Below are 17902 nucleotides of genomic sequence, written 5' to 3'. Positions count from 1 at the left end.
CTTGGCAAGTGGAGATGGGCAATAAATCCTGGCCCAGCCAATGATGCTCACATTCCATGAATGAATTTTAAAACAGGTTTTAATAATCATTAATATAAAATGTTCAACGTGTCAAGAGTTAAGGCTTCTAAGAAAGCCATCAAAGTACTCCATGAAAATGTAATAAAACTCAATGCAAGGGTACAACAGACATACATGAAACTGTAAGAATGTAAACTGTACCTTTCATGGTGCAGATGACGAAGCAAGTTTCATCACCGAAATTCTTAACCATCTATAAATAAAATGAACCCATTAGTCCAGATTATACTGGCCAATATTTCCATTAGTTCCACAACAGGGCACCAATGGCTATTGCCAATATGCTTATCAATAAAAACATTTCATTTAAGGAAACATTTTATCCACTTATCATTGACTGTACAACAGCCTTTGTTGCATTTATTGTTCAAACTGTACTCCTGAGCCCAGATTTGATTGTGTGTTTGTTCTTGAATCAGACACAGTGGCAAAAGCTATTACTGAAGTCTGACACAAGTATATTTTGAATTCTTGGACCGAATACGCTGACTAGTGCTAGCCAGATCTCAATATACCTCCACAATAAAAATCCAGAAGATGATATAAAGGCAAACATCCAACAGAACACATTATGTTGCCAAGTTACAAAATTAATGCTTAAAGATCAGAAGCATTTCTTGAGGTTGGAAATTTAATTGCAGTACAAAGATCCTTACACATAATAAAAAGCCAGGCATAATTTGACAGAGTTATACTTACTTGCAGCTTCCCACTAGTCAAGTGAGTAAAGGCACTGGCAGATCCAGTGTAGAGCTATACAGACCACAGGATTCCAGAGCCAAACTGTATTTTATGCAGAGTTACATGGTCTTAGTTTGGCAGCAGTTGGGTTCCAATGCTCTTTGAGCTGGGGGAAAGGGAGAGAAGAGAGAGAGGAAAAAAAAAGAGCCACTATTCCCACTTCTCATGACAAACTCTCAAGTCCTTTTGGGACGTGTGGTTGTGGATGTTTGAGAAGTGCGGAGTCACCAAATGGATTTAAACCAGCCACAATCCTGCCAATTTAAAATAAATTTTCTTAACCAGTAATTTCTGAAGCTCTCCACAAAATTCTGGCTGATTGATGATGGCTCCTTTTTAACCATTGGATTGTGTTCCTGGTGGTCTTGATGTTCGAACAAGATAGTGGTTTTTTAAATTTTATAATTTTCATTTTTATTAAAAAGTCAAATTAAATATGAGTTAATACACGTGATGAAAGTAATAAACCAAAAAAAAGGGTTGCCCTGACCCACTGCTACAGAACAGCAAAGCAAGATGCTAGCTGCTTAAAAATTGGAACATTGGATCATTCAGATTCCTTGACTTGCTCTTTGGACTTTCAGCACGTGACTCCTTGAAACCTCTACTCCAGGCTTGCAGTTTACATTGAGTCATGGGTAGGCAAGACTGGGTGGGGCTGGTACTGAAGTAAAGTACACTTCTATTGCGGAGTTTAAAGGGCCCCACAGCTTAATAGAGTAGCAATGGGAGGATCATAAGGCCACAAAATTTAGGAGCAAAATTAGGCCATTTAGCCTATCGAGTCTCCTCCATCATTCAATCGTGGCTGATAGATCCTTGATTAATAAGAGGATCAAGGCCTATAGGGAGAAGGCAAGAAAATGGGGTTGAGGAACCTAATTAGCTTGGTCTTCAAAAAACTGAATGAGTTGACCTCCACAGCCCTCTGTGGCAATGAGTTCAACAGATTAAACACCCTCTGGCTGAAGACATTCCTCCTCATCTCAATTCAGTCCCAAACTAGAGGACATAGGTTTAAGGAGAGAGGGGAAAGATTTTAAAAAGTACCCGAGTAGTAACTTTCCATGCAGAGGATGGTGCGTGAATGGAACGAGCAGCCAGAAAATGTGGTGGAGGTGGGTACAATTACAACATTTAAAAGGCATATGGATGTGTATACGAATTGGAAGGGTTTAGAGGGATATGGTTCAAATGCTAGGTAAAAACAATGACTGCAGATGCTGGAAACCAGATTCTGGATCAATTGTGCTGGAAGAGCACAGCAGTTCAGGCAGCATCGAGGAGCTTCAGCAAAATCGACGTTTCGGGCAAAAGCCCTTCATCAGGAATAAAGGCAGAGAGCCTGGAGCGTGGAGAGATAAGCTGGAGGAGGGTGGGGGTGGGGAGAGAGTAGCATAGAGTACAATGGGTGAGTGGGGGAGGAGATGAAGGTGATAGGTCAGGGAGGAAGGGTGGAGTGGATAGGTGGAAAAGGAGCTAGGCAGGTCGGACAAGTTCGGACAAGTCAAGGGGACTGGAAGTTTGAGACTATGATGAGGTGGGGGAAAGGGGAAATGAGGAAGCCGTTGAAGTCCACATTGATGCCCTTGGGTTGAAGCGTTCCGAGGCAGAAGATGAGGCGTTCTTCCTCCAGGCGTCTGGCGGTGAGGGAGTGGCGGTGAAGGAGGCCCAGGACCTCCATGTCCTCGGCAGAGTGGGAGGGGGAGTTGAAATGTTGGGCCACGGGGCGGTTTGGTTGATTGGTGCGGGTGTCTCGGAGATGTTCCCTAAAGCGCTATGCTAGGAGGCGCCCAGTCTCCCCAATGTAGAGGAGACCGCATCGGGAGCAACGGATACAATAAATGATATTAGTGGATGTGCAGGTAAAATTTTGATGGATATGGAAGGGTCCTTTAGGGCCTTGGATAGAGGTGAGGGAGGAGGTGTGGGCACAGGTTTTACAGTTCCTGCGGTGGCAGGGGAAAGTGCCAGGATGTGAGGGTGGATCGTAGGGGGGGCGTGGACCTGACCAGGTAGTCACGGAGGGAACGGTCTTTGCGGAAGGCGGAAAGGGATGGGGAGGGAAATATATCCCTGGTGGTGGGGTCTTTTTGGAGGTGGCGGAAATGTCGGCGGATGATTTGGTTTATGCGGAGGTTTGTAGGGTGGAAGGTGAGCACCAGGGGTGTTCTGTCCTTGTTACGGTTGGAGGGGTGGGGTCTGAGGGCGGAGGTGCGGGATGTGGACGAGATGCGTTGGAAGGCATCTTTAACCACGTGGGAAGGGAAATTGCGATCTCTAAAGGAGAGAACGCTCCTGGTGCTCACCTTCCAGCCTACAAACCTCCGCATAAACCAAATCATCCGCCGACATTTCCGCCACCTCCAAAAAGACCCCATCACCAGGGATACATTTCCCTCCCCACCCCTTTCCGCCTTCCGCAAAGACCGTTCCCTCCGTGACTACCTGGTCAGGTCCACGGCCCCTACGACCCACCCTCACATCCTGGCACTTTCCCCTGCCACCGCAGGAACTGTAAAACCTGTGCCCACACCTCTTCCCTCACCTCTATCCAAGGCCCTAAAGGAGCCTTCCATATCCATCAAAATTTTACCTGCACATCCACTAATATCATTTATTGTATCCGTTGCTCCCGATGCGGTCTCCTCTACATTGGGGAGACTGGGCGCCTCCTAGCATAGCGTTTTAGGGAACATCTCCGAAACACCCGCACCAATCAACCAAACCGCCCCGTGGCCCAACATTTCAACTCCCCCTCCCACTCTGCCGAGGACATGGAGGTCCTGGGCCTCCTTCACCGCCGCTCCCTCACCGCCAGACGCCTGGAGGAAGAACGCTTCATCTTCCGCCTCGGAACACTTCAACCCCAGGGCATCAATGTGGACTTCAACAGCTTCCTCATTTCCCCTTCGCCCACCTCATCCTAGTCTCAAACTTCCAGTCCCCTTGACTTGTCCGGACTTGTCCGACCTGCCTAGCTCCTTTTCCACCTATCCACTCCACCCTTCCTCCCTGACCTATCACCTTCATCTCCTCCCCCACTCACCCATTGTACTCTATGCTACTCTCTCCCCACCCCCACCCTCCCCGAGCTTAACTCTCCACGCTTCAGGCTCTCTGCCTTTATTCCTGATGAAAGGCTTTTGCCCGAAACGTCGATTTTGCTGATGGTTCAAATGCTGGCAAGTGCGTCTGGGTGAGATTGGGATGTCTAGTCAGCATAGATGAGTGGGACCAAAGGTTCAGTTTCCTCGCTATATGATTCTTTAAAGGGTTGTCCCTTCATTGAGGCTGTGCATTTGGATCCCAGGGTCTCATACTAGTGGAAATATCATCTCCACGTCCACTGTATCCAGGCCTCTCAGTATTCAATGAGATTCCCCCTCGTCCTTCTAAACTTCAAGTACAGACCCGGAATACTCAACTGCTCCGCACGTGACAAGCTTGGAAGCAGTTAATTAGGAGGGCATGCTAATTAAATTTTGGGAGAATGACTGTGAGAAAGGTGGTGATCTCTGTATGTTGAACATTCACATAAAACTGAATGGAGGTTCCACATTATCTTTGGGACTCTCAGCATAGGGATCAGGAGGACTGATGTCAACATGTTCCGCTTCCCCCCAGACCTCCGAGCCTCAAATAATTAGCTGGTTGTACAAAGAACTAGTGAAAGGAGGATTGAAATGTTCAGGATTTTAGACAAGAAGTTTCACAAGTTGATAATTTGAGCTACCTGGCAAGATGTTGGCAGGTCAACACTAGTCTTTTGACAAAGTACAGCTGATTTAGTAATTTAGTAACCCAAAATGTAACATACAAAGTCCTATTCCCAGGCACATTATACTACTTGATTGCTAGCACATTCCTCACCCTCACACTGTTCAATGGTACTACACAGCATCCACCGTTCTCCTTTCATAGTTGTGTATTACAAATTGCTCCTCTCGATGTCCTGAGGAACTTTGGCCATTCATAACTACCTCAGTACATAATGCCCACTGACCTTAAGAGACTTTTCGACTTAAGGTGTGAGTCTGCTAAATTGCATGTGCCATGATTCACTATCCGAGACAATGACCTTGCACTGGAGAAATAGGTAGTAAAAGAGATGTCTGCTAATTCGGGATTAAAAAGTTCTTGAGACCTTAGACACCAATAGATGACTGATGCAATGAAAACCATAGTGCCAACATTGCAGAAGTTTCTCTTTTTTGTTTTTCATGGGGCGTGGGCATCACTGGCTAGACCAGCATTTATTGCCTGCGCAAATTGCCAGAGGGCAGTTAAGAGTCAACTGCATTGATGTGGATCTGAACTCAAATGTGTAAAGATGGTCCTTCCCTAAATGATATTATTGAACCAAATGGATGTTTTACAACAATGGACAGTGGTCACGATGATCGTATACTTTTATTCTATATTTTTAAAAATGCAAATTTCACCATCGACAAATGTAAAACTTGAGCCCATGTCCCCTTCCTCGGGTCCTGGATTACAAGTCTAATGGCATTACCATTACTTCCCCCGATGTTATGCAGCATGTATCTACATATTTACAGCCATAACAAGGATGAGTAAGAGCTTCATCACAAATTGCACAAATAGGTTTTGAGAGGTGACTGACAGATTATTGCCTTGTGCTGTTCAATCCTATGCAGCTAAGATTCAGATACCATGAGTAAAAAAGCTGTCATGTTGGATCTCTGCAATGAAAGGCACTGTTGTTTCATCTGACATTACAGCAATTCTTCATGTACAGATTGGAAGAAATCCATTTCTCCCAAGAAGTTTGTGGACAAAGTCCAAGCAAAACCTTGACCGCATGCAACCCTCTGCATTGTAATTGTTGCTGTAAATCACTGGAAATTAGCTTTGTGTTTCATTGTCACTAAAGTGTAAGGAATTTTGATGTGATGTATCTTCATCAGCTCATTTCAGCACTTCCGTCAATTACTGGTTCATCTAAAACCTCACCAACTTTTACAGACGCACCATAGAAAGCACAATCCGGGTGCACAACAGCCTGGTATAGCAACTGCTCTGCCAAGGACCATAAGAAACTATTGGAAATTGTGTGCAGAGCCTAGATCATCACAGAAGCCAACCTCCCATCTATGGACTCCATTCACACTTCTTGTTGCCACGGAAAGGCTGTCATCATCATCAGAAGACCTCTTCCACCTTGGTAATACTCTTTTCCAACAGGCAAACGATACAGAAGCTTGAACAAACATACCAACAGGCTCAAAACAGCTTCTTCCCTGCTGTTGTTAGGTTGCTGAATGGACCTCTCTAACTTCAAATAATGTTGATTTTGTTCAGGCTGATCTTGCTTGGGCACCTCCTCTGTATGCCTCGCTCTGTCTGAGCACATTATGGTCTGTTGGCCCACGCTTGCTATGATCTGCCTGTACTGTTCACAAAACAAAACTTTTCACTGTATTTAGGTACATGTGACTACAATAAATCAAATCAAAAAACATGTAAATAAGGTAGACAGTTCTGGTCAAACTTAATTCATTTCCAAAGTACGCACAGGCCTCTGTCAGTGCTGCAGACGTGCTGAAAGAGACGAGTACAACCTTCAATGAATCTTCTGTAACCTACTAGATGTTAAAAATTGGACTGCACCCTAGTGACTGCTTCAAGGATCTCAACTGACACCTTGGAAACAGCAGTGTCAAAGACTGGAGGAGCAGTAGTTACTTGCATCACTGGCAACACTCAGCTGAGAATTGGTATATCATACTTTTAAAGCCCCAATCTAGAGACGTCAGCACAGAGTTGAGGGTGATATTCAATATTCTGTTTGGAGAGTGCTGCACTGTAAATAATGTTACCCTTTTTCCTGAGACATTAAATTGGGGCCCTCACAGGCAAATGCAAAAGATCCAATTCCACTACTGAACGAAGAGCAGTTGAATTCTCCCAGTGTCCTGGCCAGCATTTCTCTCTCAACCAAAAGGGATTGAATCACTTACCTGGTCTATATTTGTCAAACGTTATTAAATGCAAATTTAGTGTGTTTGCTTGCTCTTCAAAAATTGTGCATTGCATTTTTTCCATTGAACTGAAAGCATACAGAACCGGAGTATAATGTCTCATCTGAAAGATGGCACCCCAAACCGTGCAGCACCCCCTCAGTATTAATCTGGAGTGTCAGGTTCGGGTTTTGTGCTGAAGTGAGAATTGAACCACAAACTTCAAACTCACAGATAAGAGAACTGCTAACCGAGTCTCATGTAAAACAATTGCCAAACCATCTTATACTAAGCAAACAGTACTTCCATGAGAAATCGCGAAAAAAAAACAAGGCTGAGGGATCAAACTTGTAATCACTACGTAATTTGTCTAGCTCCTGCACCAACCCCTTATCTGGTAGAATCTCCGATTGGCACAAACTGCAACAGAACAGCATCAAATATACACCCTGTTATAAGAGCATAAGACATTGGAGCAGAAATTAGGCCATTCAGCCCATTGAGTCTGCTCTGCCATGCAATCATGGCTGATACATTTCTCAACCTAATTCTCCCTTTTTCTTCCCGCACCCCTTGATACTCAAGAACCTATCTATCTCAGTCTTGAGTACACTCAAAGTCCTGGCCTCTACAGTCTTCTGTGGCAATGAATTCCATATTGTCCACCATAGTCTGGGGCAGCATGGTGGCTTAGTGGTTAGAACTGCAGCCTCACAGCACCAGGATCCCATGTTTGATCCTCAGGTGACTATCTGTGTGGAGTTTGCACATTCTCCCCGTGTCTGCGTGGATTTCCTCCGGGTTCTCCGGTTTCCTCCCACAGCCAGGAGAATTGGCCATACTAAATTGAGCATAGTGTTAGGTGCATTAGTCAGAGGGAAATGGGACTGGGTATATTGCTCTTCAGAGGGCCTGTTTCCACACTGTAGGCAATCTAATCAAATCTCATTCACCACTTCTTATCTCCATTCTAAAAGGTCTTCACTTCACTCTAAGGCTATGCCCAGTCTCTCCTACCAACGGAAACATTTTCGCATAATCCACTCTGTCCAGGCCTTTCAGTATTCTGTATGTTTCAATTAGATCCCCCCTCATCCTTCTAAACTCCATCGAGTATAAATCAAGAGTCCTCAAATGTTCCTCATATGTTAAACTTTTCATCCCTGAAACCATTCTCGTGAACCTCTTCTGAACACGCTCCCGGGCTAGTACATCCTTCCTAAGATATGGAGCCCAAAACTGCGCACAATACTCCAAATGTGGTCTGACCAGAGCCTCAGATGAACATCCCCATTTTTATACACAAGTCCTCTCAAAATAAATACCATCATTGCATTTGCCTTTCTAACTATTGACTCAACCTGCAAGTTTACCTTGAGAGAATCCTGGACTAGAATTCCCAAGTTTCTTTCCACTCCAGAGATCCTGAAAATGATGCACGTCACTGGTTAACTGTGAAGTTCTCAATAAGCAATACAGCAAAACATCATGACTATCAAAATTGACCATCTTCATGCCATGATACTCAAGATCTCAATAGCATGAATCATACAAGAAGTGAATACCACAACCTGGGCCCAAGGAAATGTCTATTTATAAAACTTCAACCTTTGACAATCAATCAATGCCATGTGATAACTTCAAAATTACAATCTCTGAATGCAAATCTTAATAGAAACAGGGATTATATGGACTGTGTTTTAAGAATTTTGGGAGATGCAATTATGTTTTTAAATCAGACTTGTTTAAAATTGGAGACTGACAAAACAGTATCCAAAAAGACTAATTAGTGGATATTGAATAGATTACAGACAACTACAAACCCTGCTATGTAATGTTAGCTGACACTTAGCCAATCAGATATGCAGCTGCCCTGGAACAATATTATGTTGGGGGAAGCTTTAATTGAATCAAGTTGGGACTTACACTTCCATCAGAAGGAAGCGCTGCCCAAGGAAGTTGCTGGTTGGTGTTTCAGCAACACCAGGAGAGAGGACTGGCCATTGTTGGGATTACAATCAGTCCACAAGCCAAAACAATGGTCTGATATAGGGAGGAGTATGATCTTGAGGGATATGCCTAGTGAGCAGGGGAACCTCTCACCCACCCCCCTCCCCCCCCCCCCCCCCCCCCCCCACAGAGCCACACTAAGTCTAAAGGTGGGTAGAGACTGTTGCGAAACTTGCAAGAGTTTCAGCTATAGGGAGAGGCTGAATAGGCTAGACCTATTTTCCCTGGAGTGTCGAAGGAGGAAGGGTGACCTTATAGACATTTATAAAATCATGAGGGGCATGGATAGTGTGAATAGCCAAGGTCTTTTCCCTGGAGTAGGGGAGTCCAAACTAGAGGGCCTAGGTCTAACATCACAGGGAAAAGATTTAAAGGAGACATAAGAGCAACATTTTCATGCAGAGGGTGGTGCGTATGTGGAATAAGCTGCCAGAGAAATGGAAGCTTTAGAAGGCTATGCATCAAATGCTGGCGAACAGTACTGGATTAATTTAGGATATCTGGTCAGCATGGACAAGTTGGACATAGATTCTGCTCCCATGCTCTACATCTCTATAACTGTCTTACCTACCCTTATAATATGGACGACAGGTCAGAAATGGACAAGAAAGCTGGGAGATAGTCACACTTTTTTTGAAAAAGTCACCCATCTTTAAAAGTTTAGCTTTAAAATACAACATTTTGGGGAGCTGTTTTGAATTTAAGTAATAGAATTGCCCTACGAAAATTTGACAGGAATTGTCAATCATCTTAACTGCTCCATGCAATTTATTTGGGATCAAATTTATTCCGATACCACAAGGCACATTTTAAGAGTTTTGCTTAATTCTTTGATGATGTAGCAATAGCTCTGGTTGACTCTAATTACAGTGAAATTTGCATAGCCTAAAACTCCAGTTGTGGCAAAACTGTCAGCCATTTCTGCTAGATGAACAGGAAATCCAATAGAAAGACAATCATGATTGGCCAGAAGTCTGTACTGGTGATGGCAGGATTAGCCAAACCCATACACATTTATTGTATACCTGTGCCAACCAACCAGAGCAGAGTTAGAAACACAGAAGCATAGAAAATAGCAGCAGGAATAGGCTATTTCGCCCTTCAAACATGCTCTGTCTTCCAATAGAATCATGGTTTATCATCCAACTCAGCACCCCATTCCAGCTTTCCCATATCTTTTGATCCCTTAGGAATTATATCTGACTCCTTCTTGAAAACATTCAATGATTTGGCCTCAACTACTCTCTGTGGGCAGAGAATTCCACAGGCCATGGACCAGGCTGAAACACAAAATCACAGGCAAGCCATCATTTGACATCGGGGTCTCTCTGTGAAAGAATATTCAAACACGGCAAGTATGGAATAACCGGAGAGAAAGTTCAAAGTTCAGTCAATCGGATACAAGGTGAATTTGATACACTGTGACAACCCCAAAATCTTTGAAGAATGCTGTCTTCTCACCCGCCTGTTTTGCCCAATTAAAGCAACAAAGACAGCACCGTGCTCTGGGATTTCACAACAAAGACATGGAAAACACATTTGACTGCACTGACAACATGATGGCTGTGTCCAAAGACAGCAACAATGACTGCATTTTTCCACAATAAACTCTCAATGTGCCTTTTACTATACAAGGTCAGGTCATTGTAAGGAGATTTTTCACATCCGCACCACGCAACTGTGTTTTCATTTGGGTTTTTGTTGACACAGAGCATGTTTGCTGACAAATGAACATATGAACATATGAAACAGGAGTGGAAGCACATCTCATCTCTCAGGCCTGCTCCACCGTTCAATTTGATCATTATACCTCAGGACTGGTCGAGTTACTTGAGCCTTCCTTGATTGTCAACAATTTAACTCAAATTTGAGGATAAGCCCTCTGCGATTCAATCGATCATGTCTTTATTGTAAGCATAATTGTTTGGTAATCACCACACCCAAAATGTTAAACCAAAAATAAAAGTCTGTAACTTGAAAAAGCAGCAGAGGGCAAAAGGATCCAACTGGAGAATCCTAGTTTTAAATGATTAAATGAAGCTGCCTCCTGGGTCAGAAAGCAGGGACCGGCCAAGATCAGTGGTGAGGAAGACTAACCAGCTTTTGCCAAAGCAACTCCCTCCCCCACAAGAGAAATTCCTGGCAAGTCAGTAACTTCATGTTTCAGTTGGCAAGATGAATAGAGGTCTGAACATGGCAGCTTTCATGTCTACACAAATCTCTAACCACATTCAGTTTTTTGTTTGAACTAAGATAGCATCATTTTCTAATGGGGGACGAGGTGGGCAAAGCAGCAACGCATCCAAACCCAAACTATTCTCGGCAAATCAGAGTCATTTCCCGGATCCAAGAAGCAATCACCGCCCAAAAGCTGGTGTTATTCAGTATTTTCTGCCATACCAAATGAGACTTGAAATAAATGCATCATTCAAAGTTCACCCTGGCTTTTCTTACAACTCTTTCTCTTACTTCACTTGTGATTGGATAAGCTCAGAACCAAAAACCAAGCAATAAATTGTCAATACTACAACTGTTGTATTTAATTTTGCATCAGTCTGAAAATACACTTCAGGGAACATTTGACAAATCCAAGTCTATTCAATGTAATTTTCTTCAACTCTAATAACAAACACTGGAAAGGGCTTTTAATTCAAATAAGCAAAGATACTGCAGTGACCAGATAAGCATATTGGTTGAATACATGTACTCTTCTCTGGCACATATAGTTTACCACCATCTTGTATTTGTGTCAAAATATTATCATTTTTTAGGGACTTCATATCAGGAACAGATAATTATAACCACCATATCATGGAAAGATCTTAGATTTCCCCCACCAATATGTTAAAATGCCAAATCACAGCATTTACCTCAACAAATTCCTGTAATTGTCCAAGGACATTTTACCCAACTTACAAGATGTTGTGAAAAGTAATATTTATATTGAGATTTGGACAACTCCAGCATGACAACCTTCTAGTAGGCCTCAATTTAAACTCCACTATGGGTCAAGGATCTCTAGGTAATTGTTTTTAAATTTGAAGAATGAATAACATGAGGCCACATCACCTCATAAAGGATATAACCATAATTACAAAGAAAGGAAGGAAAGATTAATGAGGTAAATAAAGTTTGAAAATTATGCCAATTGTAGGAAGAAAGATAGGCTGAAGAAAACAGGGGAAGATTTCAGTCCAGGCGTGGGGAGGAAAAAATGGAAAGAGGGGAGGAGGAAGGAAAAGCAAGAGGGGAGGAAAGCAGAAAGGAGGGGAATGAGAGAAGAAATGAAAGGAAATAAAAGGGCAGTAAGGAAGAAAAAAAGACAAAAGGAAGCTAAATGAAATGTTTTACCAGTCTCCTTTTAAGAAATGTGAAAGTTAAGAGAAACACTTTGGTCAGGAAATACCTAATACCTAACCCAGGAATTCCCAACCTGGGTCCAAATTGATTCCATTCAGGAGTATTCAAACCCAACAGATGATTCCAGAGAAAGAAAAACCTTTTTAAAGAAAAGGTCAAAAAAATGTCGACCGCCATCTCAGCTGCCATTCTGCGCATGGACCTCTCTTGGATCTCACCTCATCACTGACAAGCACGTGGATCCCACAGGGTCCCTGTCTGTAGATCTGGTTAATCTGCTGCGGAGAAATGCTGTACAGATTTGCTATTTTCTCAGTTAATTCTATCGCTGTCAGCTCTTCCAAAAAGATTGCATGGTATACTGGAGGAAACCGGGAAAAAGAATTTCATCACATAAAAAACAGTTCAAATAAGAAACACATTAAATACTTGGAAATGTTTTCGTCTTTGCTTCCCACTTCTCCCAATGTTGACACATGTACTTTGGTGGGGGGAGACCATGGAATCATAATGGTACAGCATAGGTGTAGGCCATTTGGCCCATTCTGCCCATGCGTAGTCTCAGTAAGAGTAAATCAGCTTAGCCCCATTCAAATATCTTTTCCCCACATCCCTGTAAAACCTTTCAGATAATTATCTAATTCCCCTCTGATAGCCAATGCTTAATCTGGCTCCACCACACTGTCAGGAAATGCATTCCAGATCTTAATTACTCTCTGCTTAAAAGAAAATCCTGGCGTTGCTGTTTGATCTTTTATCAATGAGTTGGTTCTGGTTCACAACCCTTTCATCAATGGGAACAATTTTGCTTGGTCTACCCTGTTCTAAACGTCTCCTGACTTTGAGCACCTCTATCAAGCAGTGTCTCAAACATCACTTCTCAAAAGGAGGAAACTCCAGCCTTTTCAATTATTTCACACAATCAATGATCCTCAATGTCCCTGAAACTATTCTTGGAAATCTTTTTCTACATTTCCTCTAAGTCTTTGCAACCTTCATGAAGAGTGGTGCCCAGAGTTGAACAGAATATGCCAGATGAGGTTGAACCAGTGTTTGAAAATGGTTCATCCTTGCCTTTGTACTCTCATTGTCTTGTTTGCTCAATGAATCCTAATGGTTTCAACTTTTTTTCTTGCATGTACACTCCCAAGTCTCTCTGGTCCCACACACTGTATAATTTCAAAATTCTCTCCATTACATTTTATTTGCTGTGCATCGCCCCATTATCTCTTTCAATGATTCAAAGCAAACTTGTCAATTTCTCTTCAGTGAATACACCATTGTGGTGCTTATACTATTCAATGAGAAAAGAATATCTTCTCATCTTGTGCATGGAAGTATCTTCTCCATATGTGCTCTTTCAAAACTCTTCACATTCTGAAAACCTCTACTAAATCTCCCTTTGGCCTTCTCTACTCTGAGCAAAACATTCCCAGCATCTTTAGCCTTTCCACATAATTGTACTCCTGGTTTTAAATCGAGTAGATCTCCTGTGCCCCCTCTCCAAAACATGGATATCCTTCATAACATTTGGCATCCAGCATTACACAGAATTCTCCAGCTGCTACCCAATCTCTGCTTCGTGAAGACTGACCTTACTTTTTAATTCTCTGACACCACTGATAAAACCCAGCATAGCAGATTTCTTTTTAAAGTATCATCTTAAGTTGATCTCGCTGTTCCTTAGAACTGTACTCCCTGTAAAACTATAACATTCAGATTATAATTTCTCATTGCCCTTTCAAAATGCATCATTAGAATTGTAGAATCCCTACAGTACGCAAGCAGGCCATTTGGCCTGTCATGTTCACACCAACCCTCTGAGTTCATACCCAGACCCATTCCATCCCTGTAACCCTGTATTTCCCATGGCTAATTCACCTAGCCTGCACACCCCTGTACGCTATGGGTAATTTAGTATGGCCAATTAACCTAACCTGCACATCTTTGGACTGTGGGAAGAAACCAGAACACTTGGAGGAAAACCACACTGACACAGGGACAATGTGCAAAATTCACACAGACAGACAATCAAAAGTCCCAAGGATGGAATCGAATATGGGACTGTGGTGCTGTGGGGTAGCAGTGCTAACCACTGAGCCACCATTGGCACTTTATGAAATTTCACCAGCATGTGGCTGTTCATTTCACCAGTCTATACATTCCTGAAATCTGGTATGATCCTCTTCACTCTTTCCCATATTCATGAGCTATGTATCATTTGCAAATTTTACACCCTTGTCCATAACCCTTTCCAACTTACTAAATGTGGAGGAGCCGATGGTGGACTGGGGTGGACAAAGTTAAAAATCAAACAACACCAGGTTATAATCCAACAGGTTTATTTCGAAGCACTAGCTTTCGGAACGTTGCTCTTTCAGGTAGTTGTGAAGGAGCAGCACTCCGAAAGCTAGTGCTTCCAAATAAACCTGTTGGACCATAACCTGGTATTGTGTGATTTTCAGCTTACTGAAAGTAGCTCTCTTCCACTTTAGTATTTCCACATTCATTGCTTCTTGCTCCATTCCTTACTCCAAACTTATAGACATTATGACCACTGCTTCTCAAATGCTTTCCCCACAATGAGATCCCACACAGCTGCTTCCTCATTGGCCTGGAAACATACTGATCAGAAAGGTTTGTCTAGACACATTTCAGGAGTTCTGCCCCCTTTAGCCCTCTACTCTGATATTTAACCCCTGTCTGTACTAAAATACTGAAGTCTTTTAGTATTATCATCATAGATCATCGTAGAATCCCTGTGTGGAAACAGGTCATATGGCCCAACAAGTCCAACCAATCCTCAGAAGAGCAACCCACCCAAAACCATTCCCCTCCTCTATTATTCTACATTTCTCCTGACTAATACACCTAACCTACACATCCCTGAGTACTATGGGTAATTTAGCATGGCTAATTCACCTAACCTCAGTTATATTATTTTTAATTCTTTCCTTAACATGCTGTTAAATACTTACTGCTCCATGCCAGGATCATTTCTCCTCTGCTCCCAAATGCTAAACAAGTGTACCTTGTCTTTGGAACTGTCAAGCAGATCACCCAATCTCCAGAATGTAATACTATACGTGATTCATATTCTCAGCCTCACCTCCTTTCTTTCACTATTCCTCCTGAATGTAGATTAGATTAGATTACTTACAGTGTGGAAACAGGCCCTTCGGCCCAACAAGTCCACACCGCCCCGCCGAAGCGCAACCCCCCCCCATACCCCTACATGTACCCCTTACCTAACACTACGGGCAATTTAGCATGGCCAATTCACCTGACCTGCACATCTTTGGACTGTGGGAGGAAACCGGAGCACCCGGAGGAAACCCACGCAGACACGGGGAGAACGTGCAAACTCCACACAGTCGGTCGCCTGAGGCGGGAATTGAACCCGGGTCTCTGGCGCTGTGAGGCAGCAGTGCTAACCACTGTGCCACCGTGCCGCCCACCGTGTTGCAATTCCAGTAAGTTTCCATGCCAGCTCAAATCTCCTTCCCAACCCACGCCTGCAATGTCCCCACCTTCTCTGTCACATTGCACACATTAACGCACATACTCTCCAGCCCTGCTGGAATCTGTGTTTTATTTGACCACTGACTGGTCCCTCTCCTCTGGTTTACCTAAATTGCAGTTGGTCAACTTCCATTTTTGATGCTTCCCTTGTCATACATCCTACAGTGCAGAAAGAGGCTATTGGGCCCATCAAGTCTGCACTGATTCTCTGAAGTCATCTGACCCACAACCCACCCCATCTCTGTAACCCTGCATATAACCTGCATATCTTTGGACTTTGTGAGGAAACCAAAGCACATGGAGGAAACCCACTCTGATACAGGGAGAAGGTGCAAACTCCACACAGACAGGCACCTGAAGACAGAATTGAACCGGGGTCCCTGGTACTGTGAGGCGGCAATGCTAACCACCATGCTGCCCCTTATGTTTATGTTTCACACCGATAGCCTCTCACTGTCAAATGATGACCCACCCTGCCAAATTAGTTTGCACCTTCCCCCATGGCAGTACATAGCTTCTCACAAGGACATTGGTCCCAGCTCTCCTCAGGGCCACCCTTTTACACATCACCTGGCAGAGCTCTCCCAGTGTCACAGGAAAATGAAGGCCTCACTTCTGCATCTTTTCATAAGTCATGCACACTAACCTGCTTTATCTTGTTGTCCCCAGACTCACCAGCACATATACTATGGAATCAGAATTACCGCCTTGGAGGTCCAGTTTCTCAACTCGTGAAACTCTATAAGGGTCTCAAACCTTCTGATATTATCAGGTTTAATGTGGACCATAACCTAACACTACTCCTTGCTTTCAGGTCCATAGTAAATTCAGCATCCATTCAGATCATCCTTTTCCTATCTACATAACTCTTGATCCTTTTATTAAAACTGATAATTAATCAGCTCTAATTAAAAGTGCTGCATTGATTACTGTGCTAACTACTTCTGATAGAAATATATGCTGGGATGTAAAGTGAACATAAAAATTCTTCCTAAAATCCAGCATTGTCTAAGGATTATTAATCTAGTTATTATCGTCAAACTGCAATAAAGTTCGAGTATATCCAGGTTGCGCTCGCATTTTTCATCTTCAAAACTTTCATCATGCTCTTCCTAAATGTTTTCACTTTACAAATTAAGAGCTGCCCTTTAAATGTCTCTCCACATCGGAAAGGGGCTAAGCCCCAGTGTAATCCAACTCTGTTCTGAACTTGCCGAACCAATTTTTTTGTTAGGACATTGCTACCCAAAACAAAGCCTCGAGAAAACATTAAATGACCTTACTAAGGTGTTGTACAATGTTAATAATTCATTTCAAACTTACAACCGAATGTCCTTGACACACATTCTACATTAACCATATCAATGGATACATGGATTTAATTATGATCAAAAACGCATCCAAATCTTTTGTGTGAATTGGATAGATTCTGCACAATAATTACAAGCATTTAACTTTCTTAAGTAGTCCCTATTCTTTTTGCAAATGCTTTCCTGCTGTAATGCAATGTGGTCATTTCACCTATCTACACTGAGGTCCTTTGTGTCGCTCCTTAACCCTTTCACTTAATTTGTGACAATTGCTGGTGAGCCTAGCATGCAGTCAGTGCCCTATCTAGCACTTACATATGGTCCAGGTTCATTAATTTCCCAATCTTAGTGAAAATGTTTGCTGGAGCTGAAATGTGTCTTGCCATATCCTACCACATTCCTGAGACCGAAATACGCAAAAATAAGAACATTCTCTTTGTTCGTGCACTTTGGAATAGTTTGGAAACTAGAACAAATCCCCAAATCTGAAAGCAAGCCCATTAGGCTTTGCCATGTTGCTAAGTGACGGGCAAGGGGTGTTGGCATTAATACGGTTGAGGGCAGTAAAAACGATTTTTCTGTGAAATTTCTAACCTTCTTCTTGGTCTGATAGACCCTCACAAAGGCTCACTCCTGCGAAAATGTACCAGGAACAGAACTCACCGCTTGAAGGGCTAACTCTTGAAATGATATCTTGTTTCTGTTGATGATCATCCCGATTATTTTCAGGCTCCTGACACATATAGATTGTCAGTTTTGGATACACATTTCTGTGAATATGAGTATCAGAAGGATGATTATTAATGCCGTATTTGAGAGCCAATGTTAACTTCAGCACTGCAATATTAGGGATGAATAGCAATAATAGAACCAAGTTTAAAATGTACTTAATCA

The 17902-nt window shown here is 42.8% G+C and overlaps 1 protein-coding gene across 2 annotated transcripts in view; it reads right to left on the bottom strand.

Annotated features, from left to right (window-relative positions):
* tfcp2l1 (transcription factor CP2-like 1) overlaps window positions 1–17902 on the bottom strand; it is a 53158-nt gene that overhangs the window by 6830 nt on the left and 28426 nt on the right. The window contains exons 12-14 of one of the 2 annotated variants that reach the window (XM_043694202.2): window positions 17672–17778; window positions 12395–12537; window positions 223–274 (exon numbers count right to left, since the gene is read on the bottom strand). In XM_043694202.2, the coding sequence (XP_043550137.2) occupies window positions 223–274; window positions 12395–12537; window positions 17672–17778 (302 nt within the window). The remainder of the gene's footprint in view (window positions 1–222; window positions 275–12394; window positions 12538–17671; window positions 17779–17902) is intronic. The other variant, XM_043694205.2, reaches the window with a different exon arrangement.

Source organism: Chiloscyllium plagiosum, unplaced genomic scaffold (assembly GCF_037043375.1).
Source record: "Chiloscyllium plagiosum isolate Xiang-an unplaced genomic scaffold, Cpla_swu_hap1 HiC_scaffold_7, whole genome shotgun sequence".
Taxonomy (NCBI): Eukaryota; Metazoa; Chordata; class Chondrichthyes; order Orectolobiformes; family Hemiscylliidae; genus Chiloscyllium; species Chiloscyllium plagiosum.
Note: the sequence above shows the minus strand (reverse complement) of the source record. Positions and strands in the feature narration are given on the sequence as shown.